General features: G+C 37.5%; 1 protein-coding gene across 4 annotated transcripts in view; it reads left to right on the forward strand.

Moving 5' to 3' along the window:
- Positions 1 to 21641, forward strand: part of LOC109911726 (claspin) — a 107721-nt gene that overhangs the window by 5127 nt on the left and 80953 nt on the right. For 2 of the 4 annotated variants that reach the window (XM_048613088.1, XM_048613089.1), the window contains exons 2-13: positions 4123 to 4231; positions 5519 to 6006; positions 6182 to 6346; positions 8789 to 8866; positions 10831 to 10912; positions 13996 to 14104; positions 15802 to 16436; positions 17843 to 18034; positions 18786 to 18955; positions 19377 to 19455; positions 20739 to 20844; positions 21549 to 21619. In XM_048613088.1, coding sequence (XP_048469045.1) covers positions 4186 to 4231; positions 5519 to 6006; positions 6182 to 6346; positions 8789 to 8866; positions 10831 to 10912; positions 13996 to 14104; positions 15802 to 16436; positions 17843 to 18034; positions 18786 to 18955; positions 19377 to 19455; positions 20739 to 20844; positions 21549 to 21619 — 2221 coding nt within the window. In that variant the 5' untranslated portion in view covers positions 4123 to 4185. Of the gene's footprint in view, positions 1 to 519; positions 767 to 4122; positions 4232 to 5518; positions 6007 to 6181; positions 6347 to 8788; positions 8867 to 10830; positions 10913 to 13995; positions 14105 to 15801; positions 16437 to 17842; positions 18035 to 18785; positions 18956 to 19376; positions 19456 to 20738; positions 20845 to 21548; positions 21620 to 21641 lie in introns of those variants that run through there. The other 2 variants (XM_048613087.1, XM_020511104.2) reach the window with 2 other exon arrangements.

Below are 21641 nucleotides of genomic sequence, written 5' to 3' on the forward strand. Positions count from 1 at the left end.
AGAAGTGCTTACTGCATGTCTCTTGAACGATCCAGCCTAAATTTTGACATTATGTTTGCGCGTTCTAGAATCTCCAACCAGTATAAGTAGTTTACCCGACCCTATGTTTTTCTGTTAATACCTTAAGTACTTGATCACCTCAGGATGAGGTGGGACTTAAACCTAGGCCTCTTGGCTTAAAGATATAGACACTATCACAGTATTACAAGAGCAAAGCTATTTCGGTTTTGTGGTAATAGAGTCACCTCCCAAGTCGATCAAGAGATCTATTTCAAATTTACCGCTGCAGCACAGAGGAGAAAGACGCACCAATGACAGGCGCCAGGTCTAATCATGGACATATCAATCATTTGTGGGAAAGGGCGGGGCCTGATGACATCACAACAGCGGGCGGGGTTTCGATACGCCTCGAAACTGAAGGGGCCGGCCAGCCTCCAGAGTTGGAAACAATTAGGAGCGAGAGGGTGGAGCTATTGTCCGGGGCCGACACCAATCAGGAGTGGAGGGGGTGGGACTCTGCTGATGGAGCATGCGCTGAGCGGCTGGGCGCGAAGGCCGAACTGTAGAGTTTATTAGTTTGAGGCAGAGCTTTCCCGCGGCTGGAGCCGCTTGGTTTTAAAGGTCGCGATGAAGTTATTTTAACTGGAACGCTCAGAGCTGCTGAAGCCGCACGGCCCTTTTCGTCCTGACGCCTTTTCTTCCTCAGGTGTTTTTTTCCGTTCATTGCCCCGCGATGTCAGTATCCGAGCTACAGCCGTGCACGGAGGTAGGAGCAAAATGGAGGGAGGGTCTGCTGGGCCGGCTCCGGCTTGGCGCGCTGGCTGGAAGGGAGGCTGCTCTGCTTTCGGTCTCCGCTTCTGGGAACTACTGGGGATTGTACCCGCAGTCCAGTCTTCTCAGTATTTTTGTCTGGCGAGTCATCCTGCTTCATTCTGAGATGAAATAACAGCGTTGTGACTGTTGGCACTTTCAGACTTGTCAGCTGATCGTTCTTTTTAATCTCTCTGCTGGGTTTAAATATGTCAGTTTCTATAATTAAAAGCCTTTCATATTTTAATGACGGCCTGTGTTTTGTACTCGATCACTGCAGATTTGTCTTTTTTTTTCCCGCTGTCTGTCTGTTCTCGATTGTGAATTTATATTTTTTGGCGGGTGTTGGTTTAGGTTAACTAAGATGATCCTTACAATGGGAGTTGGTAGTTGGCGGTTTCCTATGATAATTTGGGTGCAGCATACATTCACTTTTATACCTTAAATTTTCCCTCCCCTGTTTAATCACCACCGCCCAAAATTGTTGGCGCTACTTGTGCTGCTCATTGTATTTTTTTCCTTCAGTTCTTCTGTTGCACAACTTTTAAGCATTTAATTTTTATTAATTTGCAATTTTAAGTTTCATTGCTTTGTACATCTTTTCGCAATTTGTAGAAGACTGCCATATAGCTTTATAACTGCTTTGCAGTCGTGAGCAACATAAGGAAAAGCTTAGCAGGGTGAAATATAGTAGTGGCTGTGAAGGGATTACGCTTTAGTTGTTTTTAACTTTTTGGGCAGTCACACTGTTCCATGTATTATTTTTCTCGTTAAGTGAAATGAGCACGTAGTCTATTCCGTTTAGAACAGTGAGAGGTGAAATAATTCAAACTGTTTCGTAATTCTGTGTGTGGCTAGTTATCAAACCAGGTAATACCTTATCATTGGGCTAATATACGCAACCCAAGCACTTGATGTAATTTGGTTTTGATCTTCAGAGTCAGATCTTCAGGGTTCCAGCTTCGGTCCACTAGATTGGAATCTGATATGCTAGCTTTCATGCTAAATCATGCAATGATCTAATGTAACGTGAATATTGAGTAAGAGGATAGGCAAACTTATTTGAGGTCTAGTTTAACTTAATATTTTGAGCTGGAATTTTTGGTGGGCTTTAGGGATTTTGGATTAAGTATTTAGTGCAACCAACGCATAAACAACATCTGCAGTTCTGTTTGCAATCCCAACGCAGTTCTTTGCGAACAGGTTGAAAAGCTTTGTTTAACTTTGCAAATACAATGGCATGTGTGTGTTTCCATTGTAAGTTCCCACACAAGTATCAAATGCAACATCAGTATCGGTTTTATCACACTAGCATGTGCTTGCAACAATTAATCATTGAATTCAATTCAGCAATGCTAGCATTAAAATGCTTTGCTGTTTGTTGGCTGCGAAATGTTGGACTGAATGGTAAAGCAGTGTCTCACCATCCAGTATGATACTAACATTTCAGCAGCTGTTCAGTTTTTGAGGCACTTGTTCCATGTTCTAGAAATCCATCCTGTGTTGTAGCTGCTTCCTCATTTGTCTCTTTGCTAGGCTGTGATGGGCGCTCCTAGAGAAGGAATGACCTTTCATGAACATGAGGTTATTTGGTTCTGTACATATTCTGAATCATTCACTTGCTGAAATGTAGAAAGTGAAGTTTATATCTGTGCGTGTTGGTACAAAATCAACTTTAACTGTTTGTTATTGCAACATAAGCAGTTTGAAATGACCAAATTGTAAATGTGTCAGCAAATTCATTCATGTCATGGCTGCCACAAATAAATAAGTACAAAACGTCGCAAATCTTAGTTTGGCTGTAGAATAGTATGAGGATATAATTGGCTATAAATAAAATATTAATCAACTTAGTTCCAACTTAGCATTTCCGTAATATTTGGCTTGTAAGATGAACTACTTAACCCAGAGCAGTGATTGAGAACAGTAAGTAATAGATTTCAAATTATTACGAAATGCTTCACTGAAATATTCTGCCATAGAGGTCAGCAGACTATGAATTCACTGAGTTAGAAAGCAATGTGTCCAATTAATATTGAGTACATCAGAATTTCTGCGAAGGTTGTTGAAAGCAGTGAAAACATTTGCACTCATTTTCAAAGATACTTCCATGCCTTTAATTCTTTTGATTTCATGTAGTATCAAAGTAGAGAGTGTACGATTTACCCAGCTTTTACCTTGATATTTAATTCTTTCACGGGTATCGTTGTCAAGGCCAATATTTGTTGCCTGCCCAATTGTTCCATCACTGATTGGCTTGCTTGGCCATCTCTGAAGGCAACTTAAAATCAACCAAGACACTCTGGATTTTTGTCACAGGCAATACCAGGTAAGGATGAAAGATTTCCTTCCTCAAGAAAATGCCCAAAAGGATATTAGTAAACTGAGGGGTTTTACAGAAAACAATCACAGGTTCATAAGACCAGCTTTAGTTCTAGATTTCATTTGTTGAATTTAAATTCCATCACCTATCATGGTGGGGTTTTAACCCAGTAGCCAGGTTTCTGGATTACTTGTTCAGTGACATTGCCACTATCTCCCACTTGAAACACTTTTCACCTGTATATTCAGCAAGGTATTTGAATGAGTTTGTTAAAAGGATACCAGAGCATTGGTGATGGTGTAACAAAGATGTACGTCAATAATGCTAGCGCTGAGATTATAACTATGAAAGACTCAATTGTCTGGAGCTTTTTGAGGAAAGATTGAGTGATGATGTACTGTAAAATTATAAAGGGGTTTGATAAGATGGATGCAGCACGTGTTTTTCCAGTTGTTGGATATTCAAAAGAAGGGTCAAAGTGCTTCATCATCACTTAAATTCACGGCAAACTTCTTAACCTAAAGTCTGTTTGGAATGTGAAACTTGCTACATCGTTGAGCAGTTGAAGCAAATAAATATGCATTTTAAGGGACTGCTAAGAAAACCATGTGAGGGAGAAAGAAATCCAAGGCTATGCTAGCAATATTAAATAAAGTTGGGTGGGAGGACACTCAAGTAGAGCATAAACTTTGACATGAACTGGTTTTGTCAAGAAACTTGTTTTTGACATGTAAGTCCTGTGTGATTTATTTGATGAATCTGTTTGAAGACTCACTTGTATTTTTCAAATGTTTATGATCTTCATCAGGTGGAGGAAGTCTTTGCCTGAAATAGTGCTCAAAGAGGAACTCAACAGTTGTTACACGTTCGGTGTCTAACTTTCTCTCTTTGTGTACTCGCTTTGATTGTAATCCATTTCTGTCATATTCTAATTTTGCACCTAATGAGCTGTGACCAAAATAGGCTCTGATTTTGTACTTTACTTCCAGTTAACATTTGGTGAAGAAAAAACAAATGACAGTGATAACGACAGTGGCAAGGGAAGTTATGGAATGGTCTCCCCACATTCAAACAAAGAAATGTGCCATGATGGTGGAGGTTTGTGTTCTGTCATGTGTAATTTGTTTCAGCTTGCAAAGTTAATAGTTATTAATTCTCTATCATCAAATCCATTGTTTGTTCTTTGGAGTACTTTGTTACAAATTTTCTCTAAGTGTAACAAATGTGAATATTTCAGATGTTAATGCTTCAGTGATCTAAATTATCTGCTTTTACGTTAAAATTAGACTAGGATAGATTTGGGATCCATCAAAACTAGACAGAATAAATTGAGAGAAAATCAACTTGCAGGGTAAGGTAGCAAGGAACATAAAAACTGACAATAAGAGTTTCTTTTGTGTATAAAAAGGAGACGTCGAAGTGAATCTTGGCCCCTTAGAAAATGAATCTGGGGAATAGTTATGCGGAATAAGCAAATAGCTGTGGAGTTAAACAAATAATTTACATCAGTCTTTATAGAAGATACTACAAACATCCCATGAATTCTGAAGAATTCAGGTGAAGAATTAAGTAGCATCACTAGCAAAGTAGTATTAGACAAGCTAATAGGGCTAAAGGCACAAGTCCCCTGGCCCTGATGGCATGCATCCTGAGATCCTAAAAGAGTTTGTTGCAGAGATAGTGGATGCTTTGGTTCTAATTTTCTAAAATTCCTTGGATTCTGGGGAAGTACTGGAGGATTGGAAAACAGCCAATATGACACTCCTATTCAATAAGTGGGGAGGCAAAAAGCATGTAACTGAAGACAAATTAATCTAACATCTATTGTTAGAAAATTGTTGAAATCAATTATTAAGGAGTAATTGCAGCAAATTTGGAAAATCATAATCTAATCAAGAAGAGTCATGGCTTTATGGAAGGGAAGTTATGTCTGACTAGAGTTTTTCAAGGATATCTAAGTGGATAGAGGGGTGCCAGCAGATGAGTTGTGTTTGTATTTCCAGAAGGTGTTCGACAAGGTATCTCTCAAATGTTAAGCCATAAGATTAGAGACCACAGTGTTGGAGATAATGAATTGGCTAAAGAGCGGGAAACAGTGAATGGGCATAAGGGATTCTTTTTCAGGTTGGCAACATGTAACCAATGCAGTTCCACAGGGATCAGTGATGGGACCACAGCTGTTTTACAATATACATTAATGAGTTTAAGAAGGGGAGTGCACGTACTGTTGCTGAGTTTGCAGATGACCGCGAAATGGCATGGAAGGCAAGTTGTGAGATGAAACCAAACAGTTTAACAGATAATAGGTAAAGTGGGCCAAAAAGTTGACAAATAGTGTAAAGTGGGAAAAAATGTGCATTTGCTTTTTTTTTTGTCTTCCTTCAGATTCGGAAGAAGAAATTTTTACCAGCAAGAAAATTAGAAGGAAACCTTTGCAAGAGAGTGATAGTGATGGGGAGGCAAGCGATCTACACAGAAACAGCAATTCAAAACCAGAATTCGACAATGAAAATGAAGAGCGAAACTTGAATGTTGATGCTGGAGATAAAAGCAAGAGGCTGCGACGTATTCGGAGAGTAATGTTGGATAGTGATGAAAGTGACTTGGATATTATTAACGGTGAAGATCAAGTGAGAATAATAAAATCCAGTTGTGTTGGTAGAGAAAATGAGGAACAGCCCGCAACAGAACCCAGACATGAAAACTCTGATTCAGATAGCTCTACAGTTAGCTTACAAACATCTGAACGTTCGAAACATCACAAGGAACGAGTAAATCGAAAGGACAAATCCCAGAGACAGCGAGAGAGAGCACAGAAAAAGCTGGAAGCATTTGAGAAACTGCAGAGAAAGAAGAAACAACCAGAAAAAATGGTGTGAAAAATAGTTAACAGGGTGCCTTCTGAGGTTAAACTTGAACTGTTAAACCATTTGACCTTTTGAGATCTTTCAATCTTATTTGCGACAGCGTTTTGAAGATGGTATTAAATAGTAAATACATTAATCACTTTTTAATTTCTTTTAATGCATTTCTTTAATCTCTGTTCAGGAAGAGTCTACAGAATACAAGACAGCAGATGACAGTGGCTGCCTGCTAAACAACAGTGACCTGTTTGAAACGGAAATGGGTGATATGAATGAACTTGATGCAGAGGAAGAATTGTCATTGGATGCCATACGAGCAACCATAAAGAAGAAAGCAAAACAATCCAAAGTGAGTCCAATTTGAAACTTTTGAAATTGGGTTCTGTTCCACAAAGTGAACTACGTTTGCGAGTTTTGTTTCACAAAGTGATCAAATGTTTTTGGATACAATACAACAGGTGCAAACGGAGAGCCCCTTGCCCTTGATAAATAATTTAGAGCTAGTGGCTTGTGTGAAAATGGGAGAGAGGAGACCAGACTGGGGAACTCCATGAGAATCTGGGCAAAGGTGGTAAATTTCCATTGGGTAACCATTGGGCAGAAATGGGGTTTTGTGAATGTACATTTGTATGTTGAGCGTCAGTTTTAAGTTGCAATTAGTACAATGACAAAATGTAAACCTATCCATGATAGCTACAACTGGTCAAATTCAAACATTCCATCGTTCATATCAGTACAATTTGCATTGTAGATTGCCTGAAAACCCTTATGCTCACTGACTTTATTGGCTGTGAGTGAAACAATATCTTGATTATTAAAATTTTGATCCTTGAGTTTCAAATTCTTTTCATAAATGTGAAGCTATCTTTGTAATCTCCTCCAACCCGACAGTACTGAGATCAGTGCCCTTTTCTGAACTTGACCTCTAGTGGAGCCTCAGTTTTCATTACTTCATCATTGGTAAGCTCAGTTGACTTGGTCCAAGCCTCTGGAATTCCCCCTCAGCCTTGTTACCTCCTTTTTCTCCTTATTTTTCTCCTTTTTCTCCTGTATCTTGTATGAATTAATATTTTTTTGGTGGCTCATTGTCATACTTAATTTATTTTGCAATAGTTCTGTAACGTGTCTTGGAAAGTTTTATTTTGTTAATAATTGCTTCCAAATATAAATTATTGCTGTCAAACTGTCCTTATTGAGACAACTATTTTTGTCATTTAAACAACGTCGCCATCTGAACTGAAAATTTCATGTTAAAAATCACTCATTTTTTTGTGGTTGGTTGGCTAGCCAAGCTGGTTCATTGTTCCACATACATTTCATTACCCTGCTGGGTAACACCATCAGCAGAGTAATGAAACGTCCAGCTAGACACATTTGATAAAGATCAAATGTCAGAACCTAGATTGAAGCTTTACTTCTGTTGATTTCGTCATTACCCATGCAATATGTTCCAAGGAGCAGTATGCATATATAATTGTGAGTTCAGCCTTGGTCCAACAGGGACAAAGGAGCTGAATTCCAGAGAACAGCTGAGCGTGACAGCCCTTGAAATCAAGACTGTGTATTTGACCAATTATGGCAAAAGGAACCCTAGCCAGATTGGAATCAATGGGAATTGGGAAAATTCTCCACTGGTTGGAGTCATTCCTGGCACACAGGAAGATGGTTGTGGTTGTTGGAGATCAGTCTTCTCAGCTTCAGGTTAGCTCCTCGGGGTAGTAATCTAGGCCCAACCATCTTCAGCTGCTTCATCAGTGTCCTTCCCTCCATCATAAGGTCAGAAGTGGGGTTGTTTGCTGATGATTGCGCAATGTTCAGCACCGTTCATTACTCCTCAGATACTGAATCAGTCCATGTTCAAATGCAAGAAGTTCTAGACAATATCCAGGTTTGGGCTGACAAAATGCTGAGTAACATTTGCACCACACAAATGCCAGGCAATGACCATCTCCAATAAAAGACAATCTAATTATTGCCCCTTGATGTTCAATGGTGTTACCATCACTGAATCCCCTACTATCAACATCCTGAGGTTATAATTGACCAGAAAATCCAACTGGACTTGCCACATAACCAGTAGCTACAAGAGCGGGTCAGAGGCTAGGAAAACTGTGGTGAGTAACTCTCCTCCTGACTTCACAAAGTCTCTCCACAATCTACAAGGAGTGTGATGGAATACTTTCCTCTTGGTTACATCAGTGCAGCTCCAACTATTCTAAAGAAGCTTGACACCATCCAGGTCAAAGCAGCCCACTTGATTGGCACAGTATCCACAAACATCCACACTCTCCACTGCCAAGGCCTAGTAGCAGCAGAGTACCATTTATACAGTGCACTGCAGAAATTCATCAAAGGTCCTTAGACAGCACCCATGACCACTTCGATCCAGGTGGACAAGGACAGCAGGTACATGGGAACACCACCAGCTGCAAGTTCCCCTCCAAGCCACTCACCATCCTGATATGGAAATGTATTGCTTTTCCTTCACTGTCATTGGGTTAGAATCCTGAAATTCCCTCCTAAGGACATCGTGTCAAGCTGCAGCACATGGATTGCAGTGGTTCAAAAAGGCAGCTCACCACTTTTTCAAGGACCATGAGGGACAAGAAATAAATGCTGGCCAGCTGTGGAATGGCCACGTGTAGTGAATGAAGAAAGAAAAAATTGACTGACCAAGTTGACTTTATTTCATTTTTTTGTGAATACTCTTGTATTCTATAAATCATGTTACTTTATTTTGTTTATTTGTACAGTTTCTGTAATAATTTCTTAGTTGCTGTTCTGATTTTAGAGAATGAACCTGGTGCCATCTGGTGAAAATCTCCAGGATTATGATTACGCGGAAGCTTTGCAAGTAGAGGAGAAAAAGGTGATATTTGGCTAAGAATAGCTTAATGTCGATCCTTCGCCACGTCACTGTTTAAAATGAAGTATTATATCCAGTGTGTTATTTTCTATGAAAACAAAACTTCATACTTCTACCAGTGACTAAATATTCTCAATTTCTTCTCCCGTTCATCTGTCCTTGGCATCATTTTTTAAAAGTCTGATTTTTACAAGCTTATATTCTTTCTTAAAGAAAGTTGAATTTTATTTTAGAAACAAAAGTAACTTATAGCAGGTGTACATTATCATCTGCAAGTTTTTTTTTAAACCATTCTGCCCTTAAGCTTGTTCTGGTTGAAGGTTATTTGCAGTACATAATCACCTTTAGTGGTTCATGGATGACTGCCTTGTTACCTTGCTCCATGCTTAATGCAATATGGTGCCCCACGAGCTATATAGCCACGTGTCTCTCTGACAAAAATAAAAGCCCATGGCCCCTCGTGGACTACAGCTTGAAGCAGTTGATATTTGACACATTATAATAGATAAACAAAGAGATATTTAGTAAACTATTAATGAGTACAATACATAGTTAAACTGCAGTGCAACGTCTAGTGCTATTTACTCGATTCAGGCATTTGAAATTGATTTATTAGTTTGTTCTGCTAGGAGAAAGTTCCTGTTTTTACATGAACATTGCATTTGTGATTAATTTGATAAATTGTTTTGAATCCGTTCAGCAATCTGACATTTAGTTCTGACGTTTTGATGGCAATCACATTTGAAACAGTCAAGATTCTAAATGAGCTTAATAGGGTGGATGCAGAAATTTAAAGGTTACAGGCTTGATAGTCTATGCAGTCTACTCCTATTTCTGGTGCTCTTAAGAGATGTATATGGGTAGTAAATGTTCACGTACACCAGTTGGCCAAATTATCTGTTTCTTAGCAAAAAATGCTGTTTTTTTAAATGGATGCATGTACGATACAAATTCTAAGCCTACAGTAATGTGGAGCTGCAATCACCGGTTACATCTTAATATAGATTTGAAGTATACTTATGATTTGAGATGTAACATCTGTCATACCAGTTCCTTATGTATGTGACTTGTGAACTTAGGCTGAAGTTACGTTGTCAGGCATAACCCAACTGAAGGAGCAGTGTGGTCATGTCACCATCCATCGTGAACACCTATGCTGAGAAAATAACATGCTCCTTTATAAAATGTACAAGGATATTGCTCAACATGTAACAGTGATGTTTGACATTACTTCATTTATCAGTGATCTTGTGATGCTTGACTAGAGTTAAGATGCTGTTACTACTAAACCAATCCTAGATTCCCATTTTTGAGATTTGATGAAAAGGTAATGCTTAACTTTGGTCAAAGGTCAGTATTATATGTAGCTGTCAAACAGAGTTAAACATGTTTTATATCTTCAAGATGATTTTTCTTTTGAATCATAGAATACCTACAGTATGGAAGCAGGCCATACGGCCCATCACTCCACACTAACCTTCCGAAGAGCATCCCACTCGGACTCTCTGCCCCACCCCTGTAACGCTAGAATTCCCATGGCTAATCCACATAGCCTGCACATGCTTGGACTGTGGGATGAAACCAGAGTGCCAGGAGAAAACTCCCACACGCACGGGGAGAATGTGTAAACTCCACACAGGGCAGTTGCCCAATGGTGGAATTGAATCTAAAGTCCCTGGCACGGTGAGGCAGCAGTGTTAACCCCTGAGCCATCGTGCTGCCCTAAATGCTTTTATGGTATTTGACTCAAATTAAGTTAAATGCCAGCTGAAAATTGATAAAACCAGTTATTGAAAATGAGATTAAACATCACTGGAAGTATGCTACACCCAATGCAAGTTCCTTCTGACAAATCACAACGCAAAATTTTTTTAAAATGGTTAATTCTGAATATATTTCATTTTGTTTATTGTCTTGGATTATGCGCCACTTTACCTGAGAGATTTTATCACTTTCTGTCCTTAAAGGTACGTATAGAGAGGAAGGCAGCTAAACAGAGTAAGGAGGCAATACGTCAGATCCATAGTGAAACTCAACGATTGATGCGAGGTGAGGTTTAAAGTGGGAATGACCTTGCTTGTATGTATGATTCCTCGTGCTGCTTTCTGCTGCTCTGTTTTTGTGACTGCATGTGTATTTAATATACATAGAAATACCCAAACCCATTAAGTAGTATGGCTCTAGCTTTACTAATTGATTTGAAGAGTCTACTGTATTCCTATCAGAATACAATTGACTTTGCATTTAAATGTTACAGAAGACAGAGCACTGCAAGTTTAAGGGAACAGTATTAAACTGGATGTAGCTTGAATTCAAAGCGATTAAGAGGTAGTAAACACTAATGATTAATGGATGTTCTTAAAAATGGAGGCACCCTTTTTTAAAAAAAAAGTGATATTATCATTATCAGAATTTAGAGTTTCTTGTTTTTTTTCCCCCTTGATCTATGCTCCAGTATAGGGATACCGTATCAAAATTCATAGGCAACCAAAAAAAGGAGTGTGCTTGATTGAAGAGGTTTGAGAATTTCAGGACGTAGGCAGGTTTGTAGGATTTTGGCGGGGGGGGGGGCGTCAAACGTGTTTATAAAGCAGGGAAATTGAGTATTGTGCTTTGGAAATAATAAATAGATGACCCATAACCTATAGGCAAACCATTAAAGGAGGAGCAAAAACTAGGTGGTTTAGGATTATTCCACTCCTCCCTCCTCCGCCCCCACTCCCAACCTCCATGGCCCACTCTTCAATGACTTTTAAAGCCATCCTTCTTTCTCAAAACTTCACACAGGTTCCAGAGATACACTATTTGCCATTTTAGCTTGACATTGCCTAATCTCTAGAACGCAAAAATCCTCTTTTGAAGAAAATATACCGTACAGGTTGCTAAATAATGTGGTCTCCTCTGTGCTGGGGGCACCAAACGCAGATTGAATGACTGTTTTGTGGAGCACCCTCTTCATTCTACAAACATACATCGGAGCTTTCGCACATCTGTCAATTTAATTCTGTGCCCCAATACCTACTCAGACCTTTTTGTCAGTTCTGTTCTATGCTCTTCCAGTAAAGCTCAGTACAGACTTGAACAGTAACATTACTTTACTTTTAATTAGGTACAACATACCCTTCCGGACTCAACATTAATTTTGATAATTTTATATGTTAACCTTTGCACCTATTTCTTTTGGACAGAACTTTAACATGATTCTGCTATTCCCATTTACAACTTCTTTAGACCCATCTTTGTTTATTTTACTTGTCCCTTTGCTCTCTTTTTGCTTTTCACAATCTGCTTTTTAGTCATTTTAATGTATTCTTTCAGACTGTTGAAAACCTTTTCGCTTTAATTCTTCCCTGTTCTTTTCCTGTGTTTGTAATTGTTTATAACCTGTTACACCTCTATACTTCTAGTTCCAACAAAAGATCACCAGCCGGAAACTTAGCATTATTTTTCTTTAGATAATGCCTGACCTAATTATTTCCAGCATTTTGCGTTTATTTTAATTTCAGGCACCTGCAGTATTTTGCTTTTGTACTGAGCAGAGATGGGTAGTTGTTCAAGTATCCAAAATTCGAAGGGCAAGTCAATTATTTTATTAAGAGAAAACGTTGATTTTTTTTTTTCTCTCCAAACTATTTTTGACTACATTTAAAAAGAAAATCCTTTTGTAAGTCTCTATTACAACTTTGTTCAGTTTTGGGTGTCTTGATTTCACATGGATAGCCCAGGTGATGGAAACATTTATTTGGCTGGTACCAAGATCAGAGGCTTCAGTTTTGGCGGAGATTTGGAGAAATGGGCCCAAAAAAATGTTGAGCGATTTTGAGAGGAGCTTAAAATTGAGGCTTTGATAATATATATGAGGGAAAAACTATTTCTGCAATTGAGGGAATAGAAAATTGGAGGGCAGAAATTTGATCCCATTACAATGACAAAAGGAAAGATGTGATTTTATTTTTTTGTGTAGAGATGTTCACATCTGAAATACTCTAGCAGAAATTGTGGCAGAATTCTTCATGTCAGTCCTTTTCAACAATTTATTTACTTCTTTAATTTTAAAACATGTGGGAGTGACAATGTGAACAGCTCTTCCAGGGAATCAGACCATCGTAATGAATCCATTTGGTTTGAGTACTGAAACTTATTTGTTTCTGGATAACATTAATAATGGGTATCTTGCACCATGTCCGAGTCACGAGGTTGTGGGTTCAAATCAGACTTGAGGGCTTGAGCACAAAAAGCTATGCTGGTACTTCACTACAGTATTGTGGGAGCGCGAGATTGTTGGAAATCTTTTGCATGTGGTGTTAAACTAAAGCAGTGTCTGCTGGTTTGGGTGAATGTAAAAGATCCCATGGCGTAATTTCCATTAATATAGCCTCTTTAATCACAAGCTCTGGCCAAGGTTGCATTCCTGAACAAGTTGAAGCAGTTTATCATGGTCTACGTTGCTGTTTTCAGGATTCCAGAAGGAAAATAAAATCTTATTGCTTTTGAGCTTTCTCTTTTGTGATGAAAAAATAGACAGTTAATCACACCACGTAATGAAGCACCTGAGCCTTGTGCTATCTGGTCCCTTCAACATTGTGGTGTAGTCTCTGCAGAGATCATCAGAACTTGACACAGTATTCTAAGGCAACCGCAACAAGGATTATGAATTGGCAGGATTACCATGCTATTTTAGTTCAATATTAACTTTTTTAATACATTCCAACACAATCTATCTCTCTCTCCGCCCTGAGAGTTATCGCAGTAGTTTAGTTGAGATGGCAACTATACTGTTTCTGATATTTTCATTGTTCCCAACATACGTGCTGTGTAATCTTTTCTTTTTAAGCAGTTGGAAAGAATGTTTATGTTCTTCATCGATGTATGAGACCAGCCATAATCTTTCCTTTCGTCTTCTTTTTGCTGGTGTTTAACTATTGTTGTGGGAAATAGTTGATGAAATAATGAAACTTGATTGGGACCAGTGGTTTTTTTTTTAATGAGTCATGGAACCTTCAATTTAGATGTCAAGTGAAGAACAAGCAGAACATTGATTGCCATGCAGAAGAAGCTAAGATTTTGATGTGATATATCAGTTTTTGACAGCTTTGTGCCTTGTTAGTAATATTGTCCATTTCTTTTCCCAGAGGCAAGTTTGTCACTACCATATCATCTGCCACAGCCAAAAACCATTCACGACTTTTTCATGAAACGACCACGACCAGCTTTCCAAGGAAATGCCATGTCATTGATCAAGTAAGAGCACTTTACAGAGATATTTTCCTGTATGAGTAAAGCTGCTATATTAGAAACATCTCCTCCTGCACTTATGCAACACTCCAATTCCCCACATTTACCATCTTATTTTTAGTAATTTCATAGCTGTGTTATCGAGACTTGTGCTTTTTGGGAAATTTTTGAGCAAAGTTACTTTAGATGCTCAAGATTGCCCTAAACCTTCATTTTGGCCCTCTACATTGTAAAAAGGCATTAAGGTCCACATCTGGATATTATCAATTCCATGGCTATATCACTTTGAACTTTCCCAAGCTTTTATTTAAATAGATGATATTTGTACTGAAATAAATACTATTTTGTATATTAACCTATTCCACTGCAAAAATTCAACATTCTGAAACAGTTAAGATTATCCAAGAAATGGGAAAAGTGTGTGCAGTAATTCTTTCCACTAGATGTGTTCATGTGCTTTGCAGCTATACAGTTAATTTGTTTGCAAAACATCTATATTGGATCTTTCTTTTTATCTCTTGACAAGCTGCTTAATTTTCATTTTCAAGAATTTAAGTACATTAGATCATTGAATGAAACAAAAATTTTTATATGCTGTTATTTCCTTTGGGCATCTCAAAAGTTCTTGACTCATAAATTTCAATTATGATTACTAGAAAATTTTCTGATTTCAATGCTGTAGTTTCAGAAGTCTGTCATAATGCGTCAATTTTAGCACAGTGATAACATGCTCACCTCTGATTCAGAAAAGATCGTGGTGTTCAAGTCATGCTCCATATACTTGTGCACTGATCTGACACTTCAGTATTAAACTGAAAATGTGCTACCCTTTTGGTGACATTGCTTTTCAAATGAGATGGAAAACAAAGGTCCTGTTTGTTTCAGGTGAATTTAATAGACCTAATGGCACTAATCCAAGTTCACTGGCTATTTGAAATTTGACTGTAAAGGATGTGCACGATGCTACATAAATGGGTGTGGGAGTAAAATTTAATCATTGTTTGTTAATTCATCTCCATCACTAGGTAACTTGGATGGGAAAAACATTTATAACTATAATGTCAAAGCAATTTGAAACCAGAATGCAGTATATTTTTTTGAGATTGTGCAATCTTTCCTCCCTCTCTTCTAATGCTGCCAAGAAAAATAATGGAGCTTTTCATTTCTGAACTAATATCTCTTTTGAACGTTTCAAATTATTCAAATCTTGTGTAAATTGTACCTTTCGGACTGATCTCTCCATCTTTGCCAAGTCCCGAAATCACTATTTCAAAATAACAGCTGCCTTTTGGTTTTTCCAGCACAGCAATAAAATGTAAATGACCCTTTTTGTCCAAAGGACTGGATCAAAAAGCTCTTTGCTGTATTTAGCTTGTCCAAAAAGAAACAATTAAGAGAAATGTCAAACATGAGGATTTTTGCTGCACCTCAATTCTGCTGTGGAAGAACAGCTGTAGAAGTAACTTGTTGCACAATGTGCTGCAAACTGTTTCAATCCTGATAAAACTATTTTATTTCTATTCTGAAGTTATGCAGCTATAACTAAAATTTAGGACTTGACCAACTTGTAATGTGTTATTCATTAGCAAAAAAAATTCTTTATAGATTTGTGCTTTATTTCAAACTATCCCTGATTAACATTTCTTCTTTGAGTTAAAAATGTTAATTTGGATTGTGGCTGACTATGCACAATTTTCTTACAGATCAGCTAAATATCAATCCTGCTTGCTACAGGGCACCTCAAAGATCCCAACAGAGATTGAAAGTATAAATGCTGTTCCTCAAGATCATGGACTCGTGGATCAGTCGTGTAACAATGAAAATGTCACAGCTGCAGATATTTCAGCTGTAGAAGAATCCAATTTAACCAGATCAAATAATAAAGAAAATATTTGTCCTAATCCACCTGAGTGTGAAATTCAGATGGAAAAGCACAATGGACCTGTTGAGATAATAGAACAGTCTGATATTTCCACTGACTTGGAAAGCAATGGAAAAGACTCTGTAAATGCCGAACGTAGCACAGAACCTGACAGTTACTCTTTCTGTTTGGAACTAACTGATGAAACTGGGTCCAGCGATGGACAAACAATTTTGCCTGAGAATCCTCATGGAAAGGTTGATAAAATAGTACCTGATTCTGTACTGAAGCTCTCCAGTGAAGTACCAAGAGATAAAGAAGAACTGCATAAACAGTTGAAAACTACTTCAATGGCCAAACAACGAAAATGCAAATTGGATAAGTTACGGGTGCTAGGTGTTGACCTAACATTAAAACCTCGCCTTTGTGCAGATGAAGGTGCATTTGTGAACTTGGAAGAGCCCAAAGAAAACAAAGGTTGTCTTTTTTTTTAAATATTATGTTTTCTGAAAAGTGTTGGAATTTTAAGTCTAGGTGAATTTTGTGCTTGGGAAGCCATTGCAACAAAAAATGTTTGGCCTGTATTTCATGTTTAGTAGCAAAACAACTTTTCCTTTTCCAGACCTCAAAGAAAGATCTGCCTCCAATGAACTACCAGTTTTTGCAGCATGTGTTTGACTTTTTGAGGTTGGCTTGACTCTCACTCTCTTACCCTACTGGACACCTGGGGATCCATTGATTTGGCACCCATCAGGTTGACGTGTTCCTTCAAATTACAAACCTGGAAGCAAAATGAACTAAATTCCTCATTTGATATTTTATCGGTTTTGAAATAAATAAATGGGACATAATAATAAGTGGAATTGAAGGCTAAAATCTCATGACATGTAAATATATTCCAAAAATGTCTCCAGCAGCTGAATTTCCATATTTAACTGCACAAATGGAGACTTAAGCTGGTGTCACTTTTCACAGAGCAATGACAGCAAACCCTGACCATTTGGCTTCATAACTGCTACAAAATTCGGGCCTGTCATTTCACATTTCTTTTCTATCTAATAATCATTGGATAGCCGTGCCACGGTGTGATTGAAGACATTGAGCTGCTGCCACCACTCCCTGCCCCAATACCCCACCTAGTAAATTCCTTATTTCAGTGTATTGGTAAGTGTAGTTGTTTTCCTCCTCCAAGAAGGAAGGCATGTTCAGAGAATCGGTCATTCAGGATCATTTTTTGAACACCTTTTGGCCGTAGTAGTTTTAAAGGGTTGCAAACGCAACTTGGAAAGTGTTGCCAGAAGTTTAGATCATTTAAGAAAAGCCAAGAATGACAACTTATTTGTCAAAATTTATTTTAGAATTATTGATTGGCCCTGAATTTATTGAATCCATTCAAAGAAACCTGTTAGTAAAGTGATGCAGGTGATTTATAAGGAAGGAGACATAAAATGTCAGATTGCTCATAAAATTATTGGTTGGTGTAGTGTAGAAGATGGTATTTGACTTGTTGTGCTTGTGTCAGCCCTTTGAAAGACCTATTCAATTCATCAGTTTCTGAATGGACATAGCAGTCGATTCACTAATAATGTTTACCAATCTTTTAGACTTTGCATTCCAGATCATTATAACTTGCCAGAATTTGAAAACATGTTTTTTGCCATCTGCCTTAAATCTATATTTAACAATGCCTTTTGAGATTTCAGATGTAATTTTATTGTTACAGTTTATAAATTTTACATGTGTGTAGAGTGAGTAATTGTATTTTTGCTAAATTAATCAAGTGAATCTTTGCTGAATAAAAACAAATTCAAAAGAGCTTGTTTTTTGCTGTTGGTACAAGATTTCAATATCTATGTAAAGGTGACTTTTGTTTTAATTTTTAGAGTTGCAAGCATTAAAAGAGCGTTTTCTGAAACATAGCATCAAGCCTGTTAAACAGAACCAAGAGCGTCGTGTAGAGCTTAACACTATTCGGAAAATGACCGATGCTAATGGCAAAGAAGAACTTAAGGCAGATTCGGTAGTGGTAACCTTGGGCACAAAAGAAGTGGAGGAATTTGGCCCAGCAAAGCCAGGCAAGTGTTTCAGTGAATAGAGAGAGTTGCTGATTAATCTGCAGCAGAGATTTTTCTTGGAGTTTTCATATAAATCTTCAACTATTACTTGTTCATCCCTTCGTAATAAACATTAATGGGTTTTGGTGGCTAAATAGAATTGCATGGAGTCTATTATTGACTAATGTCTCAAAAATCACTTACATTTAATTCCCTTTCATTGTTTTTTGACTGGTGCAATCAGTAAAACTTGTCTTAATGGATTGAAATTCATAAAATATTTAAATTGATCCCCCTGTTAAGAGTTTAGTTTTGAATATATTTGCTTCCAATCTGGTTGCAGATCCTACCTTTTTAGCTTAGAAAGCTGAATAACTGAGTAGGACATGGGAACAGAATGAAGATTGTGTTTCTTAAAATAAAGCCTATACTGGGATTTGTTGACTCTTAATAAAAAAAAACCAAAATATTTCTGTCAAATTAAAGTTGCATTGTGTGTGAAATTATATCTTCATCTGTGCACCAGTATTATCTTGCTCTCATTAGTTTTCACTAAATAGAGCAGGATATCGGAATGCAGGCAAAATAATCATGTGTCAAGTAACTCACCAAGCAAGTTTCTGTCATCCAAAAATCTTGAAATTAAGAGCACAAGAAGGGGCTTCTTTGGTAAACCAAGTTTTCTGGGGGAGATAATATACATTTTATAAAAAGTGCTGCATGTTTAAAAGCTATTTGTCTCTTACAATTGTATCTTTATTGCATTGTTCAGGTGAGAAACTGCAAGTTTTGAAAGCTAAACTCCAGGAAGCCATGAAATTGCGTCGTGTAGAAGAGCGACAGAAACGGCAAGCATTGTACCAGCTTGATAATGAGCAGGGCTTTGAGAATGAAGAAGATGAGGAAGAAGAACTGACAGAGTCTGAAGAAGATGACCATGAGGTATGGCAACAAGATCTGAAGTAATGATAAGAGAAAAGCTGTACTATCCCATTTATTTTACCATTTAAACAAGATAGCTCTTGTATTTTTTTGTAACTCTATGGTGGGAAACACAATTGGAGGGTTTCATTTGCTTTAAGGCCAAGTATTTTGAAGGAGAAGATTTTCTACATTCCAGAGGAACTCTTGACCTCCAATCCGTGGACTGGGCACGCTCTGAATTGTTTGGAATAGATTAACGCATGAATCGTCAAATTAAAGTTAACACGGACAGAGTAAACTTTCCTCCAATTGGAAAGAAAATTATACATAAATGGGAGGATTAAACATATTTTAAGTTTTGCTTGTTTTGTGCCCTCCATTTATCATGTCTTGATATATTTTGTTTGCAATGACACTGGTGCATTTGCATTTGTCTTAGACTGTAGAATTCCTCCTTGGTGATGAGGATGCTGGGGTGGAAGCAGACAATGACACTCAATCTACTGAGACAGCACAGAGTAAGTGAAACCCTGTCAAAGGGCACTTTCATCTATTCTTTGAACTCTCTCACTGTGCTACATGTAGAAACCAGCTTGTTCACGAAAATGACCTTTTTCTTTGTATACTTGATGTTTACACGTTGCTGTTAATTGTATGATTTTCAACAAAATTCCATGTTATATGTGGTGGAATTACTCTGGTCTTCATGGCTGGTGTCAGTACCTAGATTTGCCATGGAGCTTTGTGGGCCTGGGGAAGAAGAGGTGCAGTTGCCCACATTGAGCATTGTAAGTTCAGGGGTGGGGGGAGAAAAATGAAGGAAGCTTATTTGTTGTATTAAATCGACTGTTTTAATGGAATGGATAGATTGGCACTTGTTTCTCAGTGGTACCCTTTTTGAATTAGCCAGAAGCCTGAGGAGTCTACGCTTTCTGTTGCTTTCTCTGTGAAATACCTCAACTAATCAGAGTCAACTTGCCAACTAATTGGTGCACTTTTTTTTTTCTGTAGTATAAGTTTATGACTGTGTTTCAAATTTAGATTTCTTGGATATACTCATGAGTGCAAGATGAAAGGTTTCAGCAAAACGACTGTCTTTTCAGCACTATTGGTGTTTCAAGCCTGGCTAGCTTTTAAATCCTCTCTGATTCTGTTCTGTCAAGTTTTCCAGATTCAGAAAAAACTGGAAGTAATCTGATTGTGTTTTCTTTGTTTTGTTTTACTTGTGTGAAACATTGAATGTCTAGTTTGTCTTGTGGTAATCTTGTGGTGTCTTGCATATTCTATAGCAGTTCATGCAGATTTTGGTACTCTCTTCCATAGAGAAGTATTTAACTAATAGATGTACAAAAAGTTCATTATTCTACATTGAAGACCTCTGAGCAATTTATTTTTGAATTGGGTAATTGAAGTAAGAATCAAAGAGATTGAGAGGATATTGTGGACCCTCCATTACCTGCCAGACTTTTTACAAGGTAAAGCTTGAGACTTTGCTTTACACTGCTTCCAAAAGCCAGAGTCAGAGCCATATCGATGTCACAACCAAGAAAGGTTCTATTTACTTGAATTTCAGTTGCTGTTGACCTTAACTGCTAAATGATTATAATTTTATATTCCAATAAGTGGATCACTCCAATTACTGTGCTTATTTATCAAGCTGTTAAATTTACTAAGCTCAACTTAAAAATCTGTCTGGAGGCACCATATCAGCTCCCAGCTGCATCCAACAGTAACTATTTCGTTTACTATGTGCAACAAAAATTGCATGTCTCACTAACCCCATTCTGATGCTTTATTTCAGATCAAGACATATTAACCCAGAAGGCATCGACACCAACACCAAAACCTATTGCCTTAGAATTTTCACAGGCCTTAAACGCTGACACTGCTCCTTCCTGTAAAATAAGGTAATTCATACGTATTTTCAGTTTGGTTTATTCTTTGGAGTTACTCTTTGTGGAGCTTTTAAAGTGGAACCTGCTATTTTAATATCAGCATTGTAAGAATTAATCGCAAATAATTTTGTGATACTGTATGAAATGTTTCCATGGTGATCTGTGTCTTGTCTCCACGATTTATACTGTACACTAAAGTTTATATTTTTGAACTTGTTAGAAACATGTCTTTCATAAATGCTTTGTATTCATCCTAGATTTTTGATTACTTATAAAAATGGATTGTTTAATTTAAGATACAATTGTAATTCTGCCTTAGTTTAAATTAATAATTTGGAGGTAAATTTATTTGAATTGTGACTAAATTTTGTTGCTAATCCGATTTCCCCAAAAATACCTTCGTGTGACCGAGTATAAACAAATATAGCTCTTTGGATTAATCGTGTTCTATACAATGAGTCTTTTATTGAATTTCATTGACTGAGAAATGGAAACTTTCTGCCAGACCTCTTCAAAATCAATATCTTCAAAATCATTTGTGACAATTATCCAAGTAGGGAGAATTGACACTCCGTTGTTTTGTTTTTCTGGAATGGAATGCCTAACTGAATTTTAGTCAGGAAAAGCTGCTGTTTTGGTGAGACTGAGTGAATTATATGCCTAAAGGTTATAAGTGTTCTTGGTTTTACTGATCTAGTATTTATACTATTTTTCAGCGAACAGACTACTGGCAACAAATTGAGGCTACAGCTTCAACAGAGTCCACCCAAAGGAGATAGCAAACTTGGTAATGAGTTTTAATTTCTGTT

This window comes from Rhincodon typus, chromosome 27 (genome assembly GCF_021869965.1).
Source record: "Rhincodon typus isolate 14 chromosome 27, sRhiTyp1.1, whole genome shotgun sequence".
NCBI lineage: Eukaryota > Metazoa > Chordata > Chondrichthyes > Orectolobiformes > Rhincodontidae > Rhincodon > Rhincodon typus.